Genomic DNA, 21,500 nt, shown 5'->3' with positions numbered 1-21,500 from the left:
GTAAGAAAAGGATCCAGTTTCAGCTTTCTACTTATGGCTAGCGAATTTTCCCAGCACCATTTATTAAATAGGGAATCCTTTCCCCATTTCTTGTTTCTCTCAGGTTTGTCAAAGATCAGATGGCTGTAGATGTGTGGTATTATTTCTGAGGGCTCTTATCTGTTCCATTGGTCTATATCTCTGTTTTGTTACCAGTACCATGCTGTTTTGGTTACTGTAGCCTTGTAGTATAGTTTGAAGTCAGGTAGCGTGATGCCTCTAGCTTTGTTCTTTTGACTTAGGATTGTCTTGGCAATGCAGGCTTTTTTTTTGGTTCCATATGAACTTTAAAGCAGTTTTTTTCTAATTCTGTGAAGAAACACATTGGTAGCTTGATGGGGATGGCATTGAATCTATAAATTACCTTGGGCAGTATGGCCATTTTCATGATATTGATTCTTCCTATCCGTGAGCATGGTATGTTCTTCCATTTGTTTGTGTCCTCTTTTATTTCACTGAGCAGTGGTTTGTAGTTCTCCTTGAAGAGGTCCTTTACATCCCTTGTAAGTTGGATTCCTAGGTATTTTATTCTATTTGAAGCAATTGTGAATGGAAGTACATTCATGATTTGACTCTCTGTTTGTCTGTTACTGGTGTATAAGAATGCTTGTGATTTTTGCACATTAATTTTGTATCCTGAGACTTTGCTGAAGTTGCTTATCAGCTTAAGGAGATTTGGGCTTAGACAATGGGGTTTTCTAAATATACAATCATGTCATCTGCAAACAGGGACAATTTGACTTCCTCTTTTCCTAACTGAATACCCTTGATTTCTTTCTCTTGCCTAATTGCCCTAGCCAGAACTTCCAACACTATGTTGAATTGGAGTGGTGAGAGAGGGCATCCCTGTCTTGTGCCAGTTTTCAAAGGGAATTTTTCCAGTTTTTGCCCATTCAGTATGATATTGGCTGTGGGTTTGTCATAAATAGCTCTTATTGTTTTCAGATATGTTCCATCAGTACCGAATGTATTGAGAGTTTTTAGCATGAAGGGCTGTTGAATTTTGTGGAAGGCCTTTTCTGCATCTATTGAGATAATCATGTGGTTTTTGTCTTTGGTTCTGTTTATGTGCTGGATTACATTTATTGATTTGCGTATGTTGAACCAGCCTTGCATCCCAGGGATGAAGCCCACCTGATTATGGTGGAGAAGCTTTTTGATGTGCTGGTGGATTTGGTTTGCCAGTATTTTTGAGGATTTTTGCATCAATGTTCATCAGGGATATTGGTGTAAAATTCTCTTTTTTTGTTGTATCTCTGGCAGGCTTGGGTATCAGGATGATGTTGGTCTCGTAAAATGAGTTAGGGAGGATTCCCTCTTTTTCTATTGATTAGAATCGTTTCAGAAGGAATGGTACCAACTCCTCCTTGTACCTCTGGTAGAATTCGGCTGTGAATCCATCTGGTCCTGGACTTTTTTTGGTTGGTAGGCTATAAATCATTGCCTCAATTTCAGAGTCTGCTATTGGTCTATTCAGGGATTCAACTTCTTCGTGGTTTAGTATTGGGAGGGGTAAGTGTCCACGAATTTATCCATTTGTTCTAGATTTTTGAGTTTATTTGCGTAGAGGTGTTTATAGTATTCTCTGATGGTAGTTTGTATTTCTGTGGGGTTGGTGATGATATCCCCTTTATCGTTTTTTTATTGCATCTATTTGATTCTTCTCTCTTTTCTTCTTTATTAGTCTTGCTAGCCGTCTATCAATTTTGTTGATCTTTTCAAATAACCAGCTCCTGGATTCATTGCTTTTTTGAAGGATTTTTTGTGTCTCTCTCTTTCAGTTCTGCCCCGATCTTAGTTATTTCTTACTTTCTGTTAGCTTTTGAATGTGTTTGCTCTTGCTTCTCTAGTTGTTTTAATTGTAATGTTAGGGTGTCAATTTTAGATCTTTCCTGCTTTCTCTTGTGGACATTTAGTGCTATAAATTTCCCTCTACACACTGCTTTAAATGTGTCCAAGATATTCTGGTATGTTGTGTCTTTGTTCTCTTTGGTTTCAAAGAACATCTTTATTTCTGCCTTCATTTTGTTATGTACCCAGTAGTCATTCAGGAGCAGGTTGTTCAGTTTCCAAGTCGTTGAGTGGTTTTGAGTGAGTTTCTTAGTCCTGAGTTCTAGCTTGATTGCACTGTGGTCTGAGAGACAGTTTGTAATAATTTCTGTTCTTTTACATTTGCTGAGGAGTCCTTTACTTCCAACTATGTGGTCAATTGTGGAATAAGTGTGATGTGGTGCTGAGAAGAATGTATATTCTGTTGATTTGGGGTGGAGAGTTCTGTAGATGTCTATTAGGTCTGCTTGGTGCAGAGTTGAGTTCAATTCCTGGATATCCTTGTTAACTTTCTGTCTCATTGATCTGTCTAATGTTGACAGTAGGGTGTTGAAGTCTCCCATTATTATTGTATGGGAGTCTAAGTCTCTTTGTAAGTCTCTAAGGACTTGCTTTATGAATCTGGGTGCTCCTGTAATTGGTGCATATATATTTAGGATAGTTAGCTTTTCCTGATGAATTGATCCCTTTTCCATTATGTAATGGCCTTCTTTGTCTCTTTTGATCTTTGATGGTTTAAAGTCTGTTTTATCAGAGACTAGGATTGCAACCCCTGCTTTTTTTTTGTTTTCCATTTGCTTGGTAGGTCTTCCTCCATCCCTTTATTTTGAGTCTATGTGTGTCTCTGCCTGTGAGGTGGGTCTCCTGAATACAGCAAACTGATGGGTCTTGACTCTTTATCCAATTTGCCAGTCCATGTCTTTTAATTGGACCATTTAGTCCATTTACATTTAAGGTTAAGATTGTTATGTGTGAACTTGATCCTGTCATTATGATATTAGCTGGTTATTTTGCTCACTAGTTGATGCAGTTTCTTCCTAGCGGCAATGGACTTTACATTTTAACACGTTTTTGCAATGGCTGGTACCAGTTGTTCCTTTCCATGTGTAGTGCTTCCTTCAGGATCTCTTGTAGGGCAGGCCTGGTGGTGACAAGATCTCTAAGCATTTGCTTATCTGTAAAGGATTTTATTTCTCCTTCACTTATGAAACTTAGTTTGGCTGGATATGAAATTCTGGGTTGAAAATTATTTTCTTTAAGAATGTTGAATATTGGCCCCCAACTCTCTTCTGGCTTGGAGAGTTTCTGCTGAGAGATCTGATGTTAGTCTGATGGGCTTCCCTTTGTGTGTAACCCGACCTTTCTCTCTGGCTGCCCTTAACATTTTTTCCTTCATTTCAACTTTGGTGAATCTGACAATTATGTGTCTTAGAGTTGCTCTTCTCGAGGAGTATCTTTGTGGCGTTCTCTGTATTTCCTGAATTTGAATGTTGGCCTGCCTTACTAGATTGGGGAAGTTCTCCTGGATGATATCCTGCAGTGTTTTCCAACTTGTTACCTGTCACTTTCAGGCACACCAGTCAGAGGTAGATTTGGTCTTTTCACATAATCCCATACTTCTTGGTGGCTTTGTTCATTTCTTTTTACTCTTTTTTCTCTACACTTCTCTTCTTGCTTCATTTCATTCATTTGATCTTCAATCACTGATACTCTTTCTACCAGTTGATCGAGTCGGTTACTGAAGCTTGTGCATTTGTCACGTATTTCTCATGTTATGGTTTTCATCTCTATCAGTTCTTTTAAGGTCTTCTCTGCATTGATTATTCTAGTTATCCATTCATCCATTCTTTTTTCAAGGTTTTTAGTTTCTCTGTGCTGGTTATGTAGTTCCTCCTTTAGCTCTGAGAAGTTCGATTGACTGAAGCCTTCTTCTCCCAACTCGTCAAAGTCATTCTCTGTCCAGCTTTGTTCCGTTGCTGGCGATGAGCTGCGTTCCTTTGGAGGGGGTGATGCACTCTGTGTTTTTGAATTTCCAGCTTTTCTGCACTGCTTTTTCCTGATCTTTGTGGTTTTATCTGCCTTTGGTCTTTGATGATGGTGACAAACTAATGGGGTTTTGGTGTGGGTGTCCTTTCTGTTTCTTTTCCTTCTAACAGTCAGGACCCTCAACTGTAGGTTTGTTGGAGTTTGCTTGAGGTCCACTCCAGACGCTGTTTGCCTGGGTATCAGCAGCGGAGGCTGCAGAAGATAGAGTATTACTGAACAGTGAGTGTTGCTGTCTGATTTTTGCTCTGGAAGCTTTGTCTCAGGGGTGTAACCCGCCATGTGAGGTGTGAGGTGTCGGTCTGCACCTAGTAGGGGATGTCTCTCAGTTAGGCTACTCAGGGGTCAGGGACCCACTGCAGCAGGCAGTCTGTCCATTCTCAGATCTCAGCCTCCGTGCTGGGAGATCCACTGCTCTCTTCAAAGCTATCATACAGGGGCATTTACCCCTGCCGAGGTTTCTGCTGCTTTTTGTTTAGGTATGCCCTGTCCCCAGAGGAGTGCAGTATAAACTTTTAACATTGGTTCTGCTCCATCCCATAGATTTTGTATGTGTCTCTATTTTCATTTATTTCAAGAATTTTTTTTCACTTCTGCCTTAATTTTTTTTATTTAACCAAAAGTTATTCAGGAGCAAGTTGTTTAATTTCCATGTCATTGTGTGGTTTTAAGAGATCTTCATGGTATTGATTTTTATTTTTATTCCACTGTGGACTGAGAGTATGGTTGGTATGATATTGATTTTCTTGAACTTACTGAGATTTAATTTATGGCTGAGTCTGTGGTTGATCTCAGAGTAGCATGCAATATTTTAACACTTTCTTATATTGATTATGTGTTATTTCAGCCATATCAGAAATGTATACAACAAATAATTATTTTGCCAATAGAAATGCAAGTTTAGAAGGATCAAATGACTCATTAATGATTTCATTGTCAGTAATTGAGCTCTTATTGGTAGCTAAGTATCAGTGATAAGAAATTTTGTTTATGAATTAACTACTTTCCTTCATTTTCCTGATAAAATTCTACTTATGTTACAAAAGCACAGCTTAGATTTACTTTCTTGATGAAACCTTCCTGGGTCCTCCTAGGCAGACTTACATAGCCTTCCTCTAAGTTATTGTCACATCTTGTAAAGCATATTCGTTATATAACTGGTTGTATCAGTTGTGCATTATGATTGTGATGATATTCTACTTAGATTCAACAGTCCATGAGGACAGAAGTCATACTATTTCATCTATGATTCCTCAAGCCTATACAGTACACGGCCCTCAGTAACGCTCAATAAATTGTTGTTGGGTAAATGAATGAATAAATGCCCAAGTACATGACTATATGGATTCATCATTAAAATTTTTGGTGGGTGCAGAAGTATATTTTTTGGTTTTAGAAAGCTTCCCAATATATAAATAAACTTTTGCTAAAACAAAAACAAAACTAAGCGAAACAACTCTTTAATTTAGAGTCTGCAAATATAGGCACTATAGTGGAACAAACTATGGACCAAAGGCCAAGTTATGCAACTAACTGGGTGAATGACAGGTCAACTTTTATGGACCTCTATATTTTTTTTCTACAAAATAAGGAAATCATGGTATGGAAAACATTACAAAGGTGGTATTTTAATAAGTAAAATTTGAAAATCATTTGAAAATGATTTGATCTTCAATCGCTGATACTCTTTCTACCAGTTGATCGACTCAGTTACTGAAGCTTGTGCATTTGAAAATGATTTTCAAATTTTACTTATTAAAATACCCACACACTTTATGGAAGTGGGTATAATAAGCAGTACTGTAGTGGTTTTCAAGCTTTTCTTTTTAAGTGGCAGAACTTCTTGTGAAGTAAAATCTTACACCGAGTTCCAGAATGTAAAATAGTTGAAAATTGAGATGTTGTAGCTGCTAAGTCTCTTTGTCCTCTAATAGTTGTCCCTTCTGGTCTCTCACTTCCTGCATATCAAATGTATTAGGTGCTTGTCAAATTTCATGAATGAGTTCATTCTTAGGGCAAAGCTTATATGCACCCAATACAGCAGCAACCAGATTCATAAAGCAAGTCCTTAGAGACCTAAAAAGAGGCTTAGACTCCCAAACAACAATAATAGGAGACTTTAACACCCCACTGTCAACATTAGACAGATCAACAAGACAGAAAGTTAAAAAGGATATCCAGGAATTGAACTCAGCTCTGCACCAAGTGGACCTAATAGACATCTACAGAACTCTCCACCCCATATCAACAGAATATACATTCTTCTCAGCACCACATCACACTTATTCCACAATTGACCACATAGTTGGAAGTAAAGCACTCCTCAGCAAATGTAAAAGAACAGAAATTATTACAAACTGTCTCTCAGACCACAGTGCAATCAAACTAGAACTCAGGACTAAGAAACTCACTCAAGATCGCTCAACAACATGGAAACTGAACAACCTGCTCCTGAATGACTACTGGGTACATAACGAAATGAAGGCAGAAATAAAGATGTTCTTTGAAACCAATGAGAACAAAGACACAACATATCAGAATATCTTGGACACATTTAAAGCAGTGTGTAGAGGGAAATTTATAGCACTAAATGTCCACAAGAGAAAGCAGGAAAGATCTAAAATTGACACTCTAACATTACAATTAAAACAACTAGAGAAGCAAGAGCAAACACGTTCAAAAGCTAACAGAAAGTAAGAAATAACTAAGATCAGGGCAGAACTGAAAGAGATAGAGACACAAAAAATCCTTCAAAAAAGCAATGAATCCAGGAGCTGGTTATTTGAAAAGATCAACAAAATTGATAGACGGCTAGCGAGACTAATAAAGAAGAAAAGAGAGAAGAATCAAATAGATGCAATAAAAAACGATAAAGGGGATATCACCACCGATACCACAGAAATACAAACTACCATCAGAGAATACTATAAACACCTGTACTCAAATAAAATCGAAAATATAGAAGATATGGATAAATTCCTGGACACATGTAACCTCCCAAGACTAAACCAGCAAGAAGTTGAATCCCTGAATAGACTAATATCAGGCTCTGAAATTGAAACTATAATTAATAGCCTACCAACCAAAAGAAGTCCAGGACCAGATGGATTCACAGCCGAATTCTACCAGAGGTACAAGGAGGAGTTGGTACCATTCCTTCTGAAACGATTCTAATCAATAGAAAAAGAGGGAATCCTCCCTAACTCATTTTATGAGGCCAACATCATCCTGATACCCAAGCCTGGCAGAGACACAGCAAAAAAAGACAATTTTAGACCAATATCCCTGATGAACATCGGTGCAAAAATCCTCAATAAAATACTGGCAAACTGATTCCAGCAGCACATCAAAAAGCTTCTCCACCATAATCAGGTGGGCTTCATCCCTGGGATGCAAGGCTGGTCCAACATACACAAATCAGTAAATGTAATCCAGCGTATAAACAGAACCAAAGACAAAAACCACATGACTATCTCAATAGATGCACAAAAGGCCTTCCACAAAATTCAACAGCCCTTCATGCTAAAAACTCTCAATAAATTCGGTATTGACGGGACATATCCTAAAAACGATAAGAGCTAATTATGATGAACCCACAGCCAATATCATACTGAACGGGCAAAAACTGGGGGCATTTCCTTTGAAAACTGGCACAGGACAGAGATGCCCTCTCTCACCACTCCTATTCAACATAGTATTGGAAGTTCTGGCCAGGGCAATCAGGCAGGAGAAAGAAATAAAGGCTGTTCAATTAGGAAAAGAGGAAGTCAAATTGTCCCTGTTTGCAGATGACATGATTGTATATTTAGAAAACCCCATCGTCTCAGCCCCAAATCTCCTTAAGCTGATAAGCAACTTCAGCAAAGTCTCAGGATGCAAAATCAATGTGCAAAAGTCACAAGCATTCACACCAATAACAGACAAACAGAGAGCCAAATCATGTGTGAACTCCCATTCACAATTGCTTCAAATAGAATAAAATACCTAGGAATCCAACTTACAAGGGATGTGAAGGTCCTCTTCATGGAGAACTGTAAACCACTGCTCAACAAAATAAAAGAGGACACAAATAAATGGAAGAACATTCTATGCTCATAGATAGAAAGAATCAATATTGTGAAAATGGCCATACTGCCCAAGGTAATTTATAGATTCAATGCCATCCCCATCAAGCTACCAATGACTTTCTTCAGAGAACTGGAAAAACGACTTTAAAGTTCATATGGAACCAAAAAAGAGCCCGCATTGCCAATTCTGTCCTAGACCAAAAGAACAAAGCTGGAGGCATCACACTACCTGACTTCAAACTATACTACAAGGCTATAGTAACCAAAACAGCATGGTGCTGGTATCAAAACAGAGATATAGACCAATGGAACTGAACAGAGTCCTCACAAATAATATTACACATCTATAGCCATCTGATCCTTGACAAACCTGACAAAAACAAGCAATGGAGAAAGGATTCCCTATTTAATAAATGGTGCTGGGAAAACTGGCTAGCCATATGTAGAAAGCTGAAACTGGATCCCTTCCTTACACCTTATACAAAAATTAATTCAAGATGGATTAAAGACTTAAATGTTAGACCTAAAACCATAAAAACCCTAGAAGAAAACCTAGGCAATACAATTCAGGCCATAGGCAGGGGCAAGGACTTCATGTCGAAAACACCAAAAGCAGTGGCAACAAAAGCCAAAATTGACAAATAGGATCTAATTAAACTAAAGAGCTTCTGCACAGCAAAAGAAACTACCATCAGAGTGAACGGGCAACCTACAGAATGGGAGAAAATTTTTGCAATCTACTCATCTGACAAAGGGCTAATATCCAGAATCTACAAAGAACTTAAACAAATTTACAAGAAAAAAACAAACAACCCCATCAAAAAGTGGGTGAAGGATATGAACAGACACTTCTCAAAAGAAGGCATTTATGCAGCCAACAGACACATGAAAAACTGCTCATCATCACTGGCCATCAGAGAAAATGCAAATCAAAACCACAATGAGATACCATGTCACAGCAGTTAGAATGACGATCATTAAAAAGTCAGGAAACAACAGGTGCTGGAGAGGATGTGGAGAAACAGGAACACTTTTATACTGTTGGTGGGACTGTAAACTAGTTCAATAATTGTGGAAGACAGTGTGGCGATTCCTCAATGATCTGGAACTAGAAATACCATTTGACCCAGCCATCCCATTACTGGGGATATGCCCAAAGAATTATAAGTCATGCTGCTCTAAAGACACATGCACACATATATTTATTGCAGCACTGTTCACAATAGCAAAGACTTGGAACCAATCCAAATATCCATCACAGATAGACTGGATTAAGAAAAGGTCACGCATATATACTGTGGAATACTATGCAGCCATAAAAAAGGATGAGTTCATGTCCTTTGTAGGGACATGGATGAAACTGGAAACCATCATTCTCAGCAAACTATCACAAGGACAAAAAAACAAACACTGCATGTTCTCACTCATAGGTGGGAATTGAACACTGAAAACACTTGGACACAGGAAGGCGAACATCACACACCAAGGCCTGTTATGGGATGGGGGTGGGGAGGGATAGCTTTAGGAGATATACCTAATGTAAATGACGAGTTAATGGGTGCAGCACACCAACATGGCACATGTATACATATGTAACAAACCTGCACGTGGTGCACATGTACCCTAGAACTTAAAGTATAATTAAAAAAAAAAAAGTAAAAACTAAAACAACAACAACAAAATAAAGAAAGGAAGAAAGAAAGAAAAAGAAAGGAAGGAAGGAAGGAAGGAAGGAAGGAAGGAAGAAAGAAAGAAAAAGAAAACAAGCAAGCAAGCCTGGGCAATATGATGAAACCCATCTCTTCAAAATACACACACACACACACACACACACACACACATATTAGCCAGGTGTGGGAGTGTGCACCTGTGCTCCCAGCTAATTTGAGAGGCTGATGTGGGAGGTTCAGTTGAGCCCATGAGGTCGAGGCTGCAGTGAGCTGTGTTTGTGCCTGGGCATAGAGCAAGAGCCTGTCTCAAAATAATTTTTAAAAAATTTAAAAAAATAAATAAGGAAATGATAGTTTCTAAATATGAAGATACTTAAAGACCAATAAAAATGTATTTCTCTGTTCCTTTATGTTCTATCAAAACAATATTATGTGGCATTCTAGTATTACCACAAGAATTTCAGTCTTCTGCTTTTGACATTGTTTCTTTTTACATGCTTGTTTTTCATATGTCCACATAGACCTGAATCCCCTGACATTTTAATAGAGCTGGGACAGAGAGGCCCAAATTAGATGTTACTTCTAGGTAGGGAATCACTAGCAGACTTCATAAACCAATTATATTTCAGTTAAGCCAGTAAATATTAGGCCATTAATTCATTTAAAGTCCTGGGAAGATTTCTCACATTTTTGTTATCTTCCTCTTATGAAGTCTGTAATGATGTAGTATTTATATTTCTGATAAAGGAATGCACAGAAATTTTGTGTGCTTGCTTGCTTAAAACAAGAATGAACTGTCATCCTTTGTTGTTTCAGTCTTCTTCACAAGAAACGAAAACTTAGTTACTTGATGATGAGTGTCTGGGGTTTTTGAGTCTAAAAAGAAGACTTAGACCAAATTCCTGTCTGTGTCTCATATACCCCATGAAACATGTTTGAACAGCACTGTACAGGTGAACAATTTTTAAAAGTCTAGAGACATAGCACTTGTGAATGAATGTCAAGCGTCTTCTCTATTAACTTAAAAAAATTTAGTATTGGATTGAAGCCTAACTTAGAAGAAAAAATACTTGGTGAATTCTTGTTGAAGCATAAGATAAACAGAGACAAATTATTATGCTTAAGTTATGTTTTAGATATACAGTTTTATACACACAATCTACGTTTTCCAATTTAATGTAAATTTCTATGAGATTACATAAAAGAGTAGCTGTTCATGGGCTCCATATGTTCTGCCAACTGCATATCTCTTTTTTTTTGTTTCATCATTTAAAAAATCTTCTGATTCCTTTCTTGTTCTGAAATACCACTTTTATTCCCACTTATCCTGTTTCTTGGCCCCTACCCATCCTCATTTGCTGCTTGTTCTCTGATAAATAATGCTTATTTGCTGCTTCCAAGTGGCAGCAGAGGTAATGGTTGATTTCATGAGCTCTGCAGGCATAGTGCCTGGGTGTGAATCCTGTCTCCCTGCCTTTTCCTAGATTAGTGAGCTTAGATGAGTCATTCACCCTTTCTGGGCCTCAGAATTCTCCCCTGAAAAATGGAGATAAAAATAGTTGTGAGAATTACATGAGATGATAGATTTAGGGACTATAGAATAGTGCCTGCCATAAAGCTATTCATACCTCTGTCAGAAGAGTAGGAATATGTATCCTGTCAATATAGCTGACATTTGCAGTTTACCAGGCATTCTGATTCTGTTTCCTGCCCCCTCCTATCTGCTGCTTTTGAATTATCACACTTTCAGGGAATCTAGCAAGAGGCCTCAAGCCTATCTAGTCTACTCATTCAAACATTTTCCAGCAAATATTTATTGCTTGGCACAAGAGATATAGTGGTTGGCGGTTCTCTCTCTGAGCTTCTGGGAGGCATAAACCTATTCATTCATACAAACAAATATGTAATTGTGAAAAATACTGTGAATGGAAAAATAATGTGATGATACCTTCTTACAAGAAGGGGAAGTCCATAAAGGCTTTTCTGAACAAATGACATCAAAGCTGAAGGCTGAAGAATGGGTTAGCCAGGCAAAGTTGAAGACATGTTACAGTGTAGGAAAAGTTCAGAGACAAGAAAGGCATGCTGGATACACTGTAAAACCAGTCACTGTAAAACCAGTCGAACTAAAGCTAAATGAGTTACAGGGGAGAGTGATGTGGCATAAGCATAAGGTGGGGAAGCAAGTGGAAGCCAGAATAGGAAGTTGAGGCTTAAAAGTCAAGCAGGGACCAGATCTGTAGGGACTTGTATGATTAATCTTCATATTAAGGGTTTTGCATTATCCTAAAAATTACAGAAAGCATGAAGAATGCAAAGCTGGGGATTAATATAAGGAATTTTGCATATTTAAAAGATCACACTGGAGAACAGAGAGAGGAGGACTGAAAGGACTTCTTTCTTTGTTCCTTAGTTACAGTACCTGGGAAAGGCCAGTAGCCTCCTCAACGAAGCTTTCCTTGATAACATCTTGCCCATAGAGGTGGCCTTCACTCAGTTTTTCATCTGATTAACCCATGATCTATTGCACTTCTCACACTGCACTGTGAACCTGGCACAGGCGAAGGTGTTCAGTATTGTAGGATGAATAAGCATTGATTCTCCTCTCCTAAGATGAGACAGGGGCATTTTAAGGTCAAGGACTATATATATTTTCATCTTTGTATTAGCCACGGCATCTAGCAAATCCCTACCACATGTTGGGCTCTCAATCTTTTGTTGATGTTGAGAAATCAAATGAAAAGTGGTTTTTGATGATGGATGGAAATAGGGGTTTTGGATCATGGATGCAATTTAATTTTTTGTACTCTCATTGAAAGTTGGTAATATTAATTGAGATCTAGAGTGGCTGTTACTAAATACCTCTGAGGGTAGCATTAGAAGATCTCAATTTGGGCCGGGCGCGGTGGCTCAGGCCTGTAATCCCAGCACTTTGGGAGGCCGAGTCGGGCAGATCACGATGTCAGGAGATCGAGACCATCCTGGCTAACACGGTGAAATTCCGTCTCTACTAAAAAAAAAAAAAAAAAAAAAAAAAAAGCCGGGCGTGGTGGCGGGCGTCTGTAGTCAGCTACTCGGTGGCTGAGGCAGGAGAATGGCGTGAACCCGGGAGGCGGAGCTTGCAGTGAGGGAAGATCAGGACACTGCACTCCAGCCTGGGGGCGACAGAGCGAGACTCCGTCTCAAAAAAAAAAAAAAAAAAAAAAAAAAATCGAAATTTGAGAATGAGCACATACCCAACAAATACTTACTAAATTAATTGAATGTGTTTCAGCCATACTTGCCTTTTACATCTGTTTGTAGATCCGTGGTTTATTTTAGGAGACGGAAAAAATTCCCTAATCCATCCTCAACCTCCTCTAATGCCATCTTCACTTTGGCACAGTGGTAACTCAGAGATGAAAACTCTCAGGTGTGGAGAGAGCTTGCAATACCAGGTTATTAATAGATTTGAATACAGGGCTTTTTTTGTTGTTGTTGTTATTTTCCTTTTGTTTAAGATGAAACAAAAAATGGCTGAAACGAAAGTGATTTGTGGTGTTTTAAACTATAAGAGATTAAGCAGTGGCTACTTTATTTTAGACTAAGAAAAATAATTCAACTCTTTAAAACTTTCCACTTAGTATTTACTGCAGGGAAATTCACTAAGAAATTCATTAAGGCATTATTTACACAAGCAGAAACATGGGATTCGTTGTCACTTTCTCTCTGTTGTGTTATTGTTGAAAATTAGCATTCAGCTCAGCAAATTGAATACTAAGAATTCTTTTTTTTGTCACCATGTGTATTGATTTCAAATTTATGCCCGATTAGTAATTTACAAAGAACATATTTTATAGTAGAAATTGGTTTAAGTGGTTGTTCTGGAAACATGGGTTTTACTCAAAGCAGCATTTAGCCTTGCTACTTTGCGTTTTGATGACTGTTTAAAAGGATGCCATTATCTCTTCGTTACTTATTGTTCTCTCAGGATAAGCTAATGGTTTAAGTTCATATTAATTCCTAGCACTTTTCAATTTTTATCTCAAAAGTCCTTGATACTTACTACTTAATTGAAAAAACTGATTCTTCTCTCTCAGCAATGTTTATATCTAAATATTGAGCAACTTTACAAATAAAATGACCTTTCTTATTACACATACTTTTTTTTCCCTCAAATTTACTTGCTCTTTATTGTTTGCATCATACAACTTCAAAAATTTTGGGGAGGAAGCACATTTGTCTCTGTTTATCTCCGTCATATTAAAATCAGAAAGCAGCAATAACTGGGTACAACAGTCCTGAATTTCTAAAAGTGTGATGAGAGCAGTAGATGAAAATTAAAGGGGAAAGTCTAATATTTTATGTATCAAATTCTGGATATGTTTATCTAATTGTTGAGTCTTGAGAGTTGTTTTTTATAGTTTGTGTTTATTTCTGCTAGTTTTCTGGAATTTCATTGGTTTCATAAAGTTTATGGATGATTATACTCCAGTTCCTTTATTTGACAATTGAGGAAACCGAAGTCCCAGAGCTAAGTGGATAGCTATAGCTAGGTGGATGTAGGGGCTGGGAGTGGAGATAGCAGTTCAGGCTCTGCTTTGTCCAGCAAGTCTTCCTTCAGTTCACAGTACATTATATGCTAGCACAAACAGAAAACCTTTGTTTTCTTGAACTAAACCTTAATGTTAGTTATAAAAGTCAAGATCCCATGGTTTAGTTTTGAGGTTCTTAGACATTTATACTTTATGAATTGTTAAAATTTCCAAAGAATTAGGAGACTGACATAGAATTGCCAATTTTTAGTTTTCTCAGTTCAGAACATTAAGAAACAAAGCAAAAATACACCATTGCCTCATTATATTATTGTCATTTCATAAAGGGACATTTTCTCATCTAAAAGAAGATGAGTAGGACATTTCCTGTTAAGCTAGAAAGGACAACTGTAACCCAAAACAGTGAACTAGAAGCCATCAAACTATCCACGTTCTGTAAGGATAGACATACACAAGTGTGGTCTGGTGCCTCGCTCTGAGGCAGAGGCAGCTAGTTGGGTTCTGATTCTAATCCTCATCCTGGCAACCTCTGAACTCTCATGTATATAGACTCTAGATGGGGAGAAGAGGTGTTGGAGAAGTGCGTTATTGGCCTACTGAAAATGAAGAACCATTTCTAGGACAGAAGTACCTTCGACAAAGGACAGGCTAACTTCTGTATCCCTTAGGCTCCAGTTAGGAAAACAAAGGATTTAATACAAGCAATTTGTCCATTCTCCTGGAAGAATAAAGAAGGTCTCCTCTCTCCAAGTCTCTTCAAGTCTCCCACCAGTGATTTCCATTGTCAACACCTAAAGGTAGCCACCTAGATAGAGAATCTGTTAAATGTAGTTTGCAATGTAGTCTGTAATGTAGTTTGATTCACATAGCAGAATTTAGAATGATTGGCTTAGGGCTGCAAGACATTGGTAAATAACTGACAGTATCTTTTCTCTCCATTGATCACTTATGTAGAAGAATTTTGTGCTTTTATGAGAAGGAGAAAGAGAAGTGGAGAGATACAGCAGGGAACAGAGAAGAAACAGCAGTAAAGCAGCATATACATTTAGGTGTATCTGTACATTTAGTATACATACATTTAGTGTATATATTTAGTGTGACCAGGATGCTTGAGCTTATTCTAGATCAAGTGGACATGCAGCTTGAGTCATCATGTCATTATTCCAATCAAGAGAGTAGACTATCAGGCAAGGGGACCTCACCAACAAGAGTTTCAATATGTGCCAATGAGGGTGGAACTGAGGAGACGAGCTAAGTTACTTCTCTCCAGTGTGAAAGCTCCTACTGCCCCATTAGAGGAAGGGCCTCATCTCAACACCTGCCTTAGAGAAGGCATCAAAGTGAGTCTGATTTTACCAGAGAAGCAGAGACGCTCAAAAAAGGACTGCAATTAAATGCCTAGTTAAGTAAGAAGACTTTTCCCTCTTGTCTTTAATTCTTCTACTCTGCCGCAATATGGAAAGAGCTAGAACCTGAAGATAAAAGTAGGGAGGAAGAATAAAAGAGTAGAACATTCTCTTTTCCCACTCCAAGTCCCAGACACTGACCACTGAATTAAAACAGTTACAAGATGGGAGTTACGGAATCAATCTGAACTGTTGTTAAGGAGGACAGAATAGATTTGATATTGCATATGGAAAACAGTTATTGGAGAAAAATGAAGACTACTTCATATCTGTGCTCTACTGAGTTCAGAATGTTCAATAAATCAGTTACATAAGAAATAGAATGAAAGCTTTTTGAACATCATCTCCAAAATAAAAGATATTTTTTAAATTGGAAAAAAGTAGTATTTTTTAAACTCAAAATATTACTTTTGTTTTTCTCATTTCTGCATGGTTTTGTCTAGCATGTGTCCATGATATAGAATTTTAAAATAATTATCACTATTCATTGAAATTCCTTTTAGCCAAGTGTCACTAGTACTGATAACTCTAACCTGTGAAAGGTGAAATTCACACTATTAACACAGAAGTCAGGGTCTTTTTCCTCATTTTAACCTTTAAATATCTGTTGAGAAAGGGGAAAAGGAAAAGGTGCAATTATATAAAGAATATTCTAGTCCGAATAAAACAGAAAATTATAAAGGACTAATATAAATTTAAAAGCATCTTTTAAGTGGTTAAATATAAAACCACAGGGAAAACTATTAAACATATATCAGAAATGGAATCTGCCATCACATTTATCACCTTAGAAATTTTTAGAAATACTTTGTTTTAATGAAGCATATGGTGTTTTGTTTATTCAGAAGCAAATTTTATAAGGGACAATAATCTCAGATTAAGAGAACCTGATCTGTCCTCTCACTTACAGCATTTGCCTTAAATATGAGGTATTTAAAAACTTTAGTATCTTTTAATATCACTTATTTTTGTCCTTACACTAGCAGGGAGCATGGCTCCAGGAAACTGATCAACTTAACTTGTATTACCAACATCAGAAAAAAAAGATACAAAAACCATTTCACTTAGTTTCACCTTGAAAAGATGTAAATAAGACCCAATCAGCTGTACAGTGATAGGTTAATAGTCTTGGTTTTAGAACAAGAATGTTCTGGTCTTAACCAGCAGAGTGCATGCCTTTGGGCAGGTTTCATTACTTTTCCCAAGACATGATGCCCTCACTTGTCTTGATAATTGTGCCTAGCACATTTGGTTGGTTGCTTTTATGATATCATTGAAATCATGTATGTAGAGTGCTTAAAAATGACTCAAGGTAAATCTTCCATCTCTGTTAGCCTAAACAAAAGGCAGCAGAGGTTCCTGAAAAGAATCTCCATTGTCATCTGTGAGTGAGGACACGAAACTATTTCTGACTTACAAAAACAAATTGAGATAATGCTTGCTGACCTTTTCTCAAAGTATCAAAACCAATCTAGATCTCCAAGTAGGTTCTACTCATTTATTCTTTGAATACTTATTTATTGAGACTTGCTTGTGTCAGTCACTGTGCTAGGAACTGAGGGGAGATATTTAACAATTCTGACTATTGTCAAGTTTTGGAAGCAGGTCTGTATTAGTCAGGATCCTAGTAGGAAACAGATTGTTCTCTTAAAGAGGATGAAAGAAAGTTTAATGGAAGTACTATTTACAAAGGGTATAGGCAGGGTTGAGGACAACCAAAAAGGGCTATGAAATACTAGGAGGCTAGCAACAGTGGGAAGCTGCTTCCGGTTCTACAGCTAAATAGGAAGTCCTGCAGGATCTGTGACCTCAAGGAGAACATTTTAGCCATGGCTACACTATGGCCAGCAGACTTTCCTCCTGCCCTCTGATCTTTTGCAACTGCCTCCATTGACTGAACATACCCAGGAGCCAGAGGGCTAGACAGCACCTGAGGGCCAGCCTCCCAGGGCACAGACCAGAATGGAGAAGGGCCAAGAGTGGGTCTGAAGGGGCAAATGAGGAATATCCCAGAAAATAATCAATCTATATTTCTTGCTGTTTTTGGTCTTATATAACATATGTTGGCTTTTTTCCCTAAATATAAAATAATGTATTTTTATTGTAGAACAGTTGGAAAACTGCCTTGTAACTTGTGATCCTGCTTTTTCCGAGCCAGGACATGTGTCCGGTTGAAGACACATGAATTTATACAGTAAGTTATCATACTCAAAGGATCATAAAACAAAATTATTTCCATGGCTAAGACCTTACAAAAATACTCTTGCTTCTCAAAAGATCTACTGATGTTACCCTGGACCATTTTGCTCTCTGCATGATGGCATCTTTCTACATGTGTTGCACTCTTGGCATACCTTTTTATATTTTTGAATATTGTTCTACATTATCTCCACTGAAGAAATTCAACTCACTTAGGAAATCTTCTATAACCCTTATTCCATTATTCTATTATTATCATTATTATATTATCATCATTTCACACAGCACCTTTAATATTTTTTATATGCTCACAACTTTACAGTTATAATCATTGAGTATGTATAGTTTTATATCCTGCATTTAAAACACATTTAAATCTTGCTTTTCTTAAATTTAGGAGTTTGAACTTTTTTTTTTTCAGGTTTAACCCTACCTGTAGAGGCCCTCGATATTGACTATAACCCTGATGAAATATCTCTTGTTACTTGTCTACTTTTGCTGGGTTTCAACCAGCCTTTGAGTAAAAGCCTTAGAATTCTGCCTACTGCTGTTTGGTCAGCATTAGAGGGGCATCGTAGTTCTAATCATCCTTTCGTGTATGCCAAGGAAATTCTTTTCCTTGGCATATTGAATCAAATACCTGAAAAGCCCGTGGGGTTCTCTCCCTAGAGCACTTATAAAGGCAAAGTTTCTCCCTTCCCCCATTCTCTTATCTACTTTGTCAGTTTCACTGCCAACTCCTGCATAATGTAGTCAAATTATGTGTTAGAAATTCAACCCTGGTTTCCTGGGTGATGGTACAATGCCACTACTTAGTATTCCTAGTCACACAGCTACAATTTCATCATGCTCTTAATCTATATATATCTTCATGCTAGAGAAGCAGACTTTTTAAATAAAGCATGCATTAAGGGTTAAATGGACACAGTGAAAAAATACATAGGAGTCCTTGAGCTCAGCAATAATACAGGATATTTTTGGTACTAAGACCTTGTGAAACCATCATATGGACTAATACTTCTCGGATTTTGTATTTTTTATATTACATCTTTTTTCAGTTAAACTCTGCAAACACAATTCTTTGTGTTGTTTTGTAGTCTATTGTATGACAACTTTATATTTTAAAAATTTTATTTTAGATTGAATGGTACACGTGCAGGTTTGTTACATGGATATATTGAGTAATGCTGAGGTTTGGGCTTCCGGTGAACCCATCACCCAAATAGTGAACATAGTGCCCAATAGATACTATTTTACCTTTTACCCCCCTCCCACCCTCTTCCCTTTGAGTGTTCATAAACCAGTGACTGCTTTGCCTTTGGTTTCTACGATAAGAGTGCACCCTTAAATTCTGGTAGTGTTATTGAGGTTCTTTGTTTCTACAGTGACTTCCAATGATCTACACAAAGCAAATGTCATGAACTAGAGCATCTGTATCTCAAAATAGCTAGATTTCTGTGACTTAAACCAGGAAATTCAAGCTCTAACTACTGGTTGCTAGAATTTTCTGTGATAAATAATTGCCTACTAGTTTATGCACTAGACATATGAAAGATTTAAACTGATAGTAAAAATGACGATTAAGGTTTTTTTCTTTCATGTATATATATTTTGTATTGGTTTACTTTTCTTTACTTTTTTGACAGTATAAAGCAGTCATATTCTTTAAATTCTGAACTCGTCATGTTTTAGCTATGTTACCTTGGCCAAATAATTGTTCTCTCTGTTCCTTTATTGGAAAAAATGATGAAAATAGTCTAACAAACTGTTGCAAGCATCAAATAAAATATTTTATGGGAATATACTTTGTAAACTATAAAGCACCTGTGTAAAATGCATATTCTTTTTATATTCTTCATGATCATTATTTGGGAGCCTAATTGTTACTTATTATTCTTACTATCTTTTCCCAAATAGCTTTGTACCAATTTCTTGGATTTTTGTATTAATATTTTGTGAAGCTCTTTTCTCAGCATATCACATTTAATTGGCTTGGTAAATTATGATGTTTGGTTTTGCATGTACATGTTACACATTTCAAATGTTACTTTAGAGAGTATGCCACATATTTTTCTTTGAGGATACAGAGCTGTTGTTTTTTTTTTGTGTGTGTGTTTTCTCCTGTAGGTATTAAAAAGTGTCAGCAAAGCTGCATTGAATAACAGACATCCTAAGAGGGGATATTTTCCACCTCTATAATGAAGAAAAGCAGGAGTGTGATGACAGTGACGGCCGATGATGTAAGTTCCAAAAGGTCCCAATCATGTTCGGTCTGTTCAATAAAGAAGTCACTGGATAATTCTATTCAAAGGGCAGCTGGGGGTGTTCAACACACCACTCTGTGACTAGGTGTTTTTCTGACATGGGCATAGCCAGCACCTGGATCTGGCATTCTGTGAATTGGACAGCAGGAGCAATACCCTCTTTGCATCTTGGAAATGGGCTGAGTTTCACTTTTATGGTTTTCAATCACAGAACCACCAATCTCTAGTCTATGCCCATATCCTCACTCTCAGACAATTCCTCTTTCCACACTGCTTGCATGATCAGTTCTCTGATAACTTTCTTCCACACTTTTACCCATGTACAGCTAACCCTTGAAAGTCACTTCCTGTGGTGGGGTTTTTGACAACTACTCGTAAGAAAGTTGTGATATACATAGCCCCTAGGCCTTGCTATTCAAGTGTGGTCCTTGGACCAGCAGCATTAGCATTACCTGGGTGTTTATTGAGAATGCAGAATCTCAGGCCACACCTCAGACCTACAAATCAGACTATATTTTAACAGGATAGCAGACTAAATAGGTATGTACTTTGTTTGAAAAGCCCCGATCTAAATCATCTGAAGAAATCTGTAAACTATCTTCTATAGCTTTGGATCTTGGTCCTTAATTATCTCTTTGCTTTCAACTGACCAGTCCTTCATTAGTGTGCCTTTAATTGTCTCATCTTTACCCAATTACTGTTTGTAATTGAGCTAAAAATTATGTGCGGCTGATCAGATATGTGAAAGGAAAGAAAGGAGGGAAGAAGGAAAAGTAATTTTCCTTGTTTTCTGTAATAACCCATCTTGTTAAGCTCCTATTTCACAGATGCTCACCCCGTGGGCCCTGTGGGCCCTTTGCCTCATAGCAGCAAAGCTTTGGCAGGAATGTTAGAACTAATTCTCAGCTTTCTTCTATGTTCCCTGTAGGACCCACAGTGCAGAGGGAGAGTTAGGTGTGCTATTTAGGTTCTTGCTTCCAAAATACACTCCTTTTCCATTGCCACTTCTATTTTTTTTGCATGTCAGAGAACCTAGTTAATGTGTTCTGTTCTGTCACTTGTGGCAGCATTTACTTCTTTTTTTTTTTCCTCCCTTCCTAGCTCCTGGACTAGAAGGGCATTTCCTTTAAGTTACAGTCTAAGTTCTCAGTACCAACATTGCTCAGGATATCTAAAATAAAACTTCTGGGATTTAGAAAACTTTTTTTCTTAAAAAAAAAAAAAGCCTTGGGATTGTCCCTTAATACTATTTGTATACTGTGTGCGCCAGTATTTTGTTTTTTGGAAGAATAAAACTGATCAATGCATTCCATCTATAAAAGATGGACAAACCATTAATTCTTTCTCATCGCATCCTTGAATAATAATCCTGATCCTCCCTGAGGGAATAGTGGGCATAGTCAAAACAAGAGGAAGGTTGCCTGCAGGAAAAATGCAATGGATATGA

At 37.5% G+C, this 21,500-nt stretch overlaps 1 protein-coding gene across 1 annotated transcript in view; it reads left to right on the top strand.

Moving 5' to 3' along the window:
* The window catches only part of PDE4B (phosphodiesterase 4B), a 584,599-nt gene that overhangs the window by 118,746 nt on the left and 444,353 nt on the right, over nucleotides 1–21,500 (top strand). Inside the window, exon 2 of the mRNA XM_015141386.3 lies at nucleotides 19,917–20,029. Coding sequence (XP_014996872.1) covers nucleotides 19,988–20,029 — 42 coding nt within the window. The 5' untranslated portion in view covers nucleotides 19,917–19,987. The remainder of the gene's footprint in view (nucleotides 1–19,916; nucleotides 20,030–21,500) is intronic.

Source organism: Macaca mulatta, chromosome 1 (assembly GCF_049350105.2).
Source record: "Macaca mulatta isolate MMU2019108-1 chromosome 1, T2T-MMU8v2.0, whole genome shotgun sequence".
Lineage (NCBI taxonomy): Eukaryota > Metazoa > Chordata > Mammalia > Primates > Cercopithecidae > Macaca > Macaca mulatta.
Note: the sequence above shows the minus strand (reverse complement) of the source record. Positions and strands in the feature narration are given on the sequence as shown.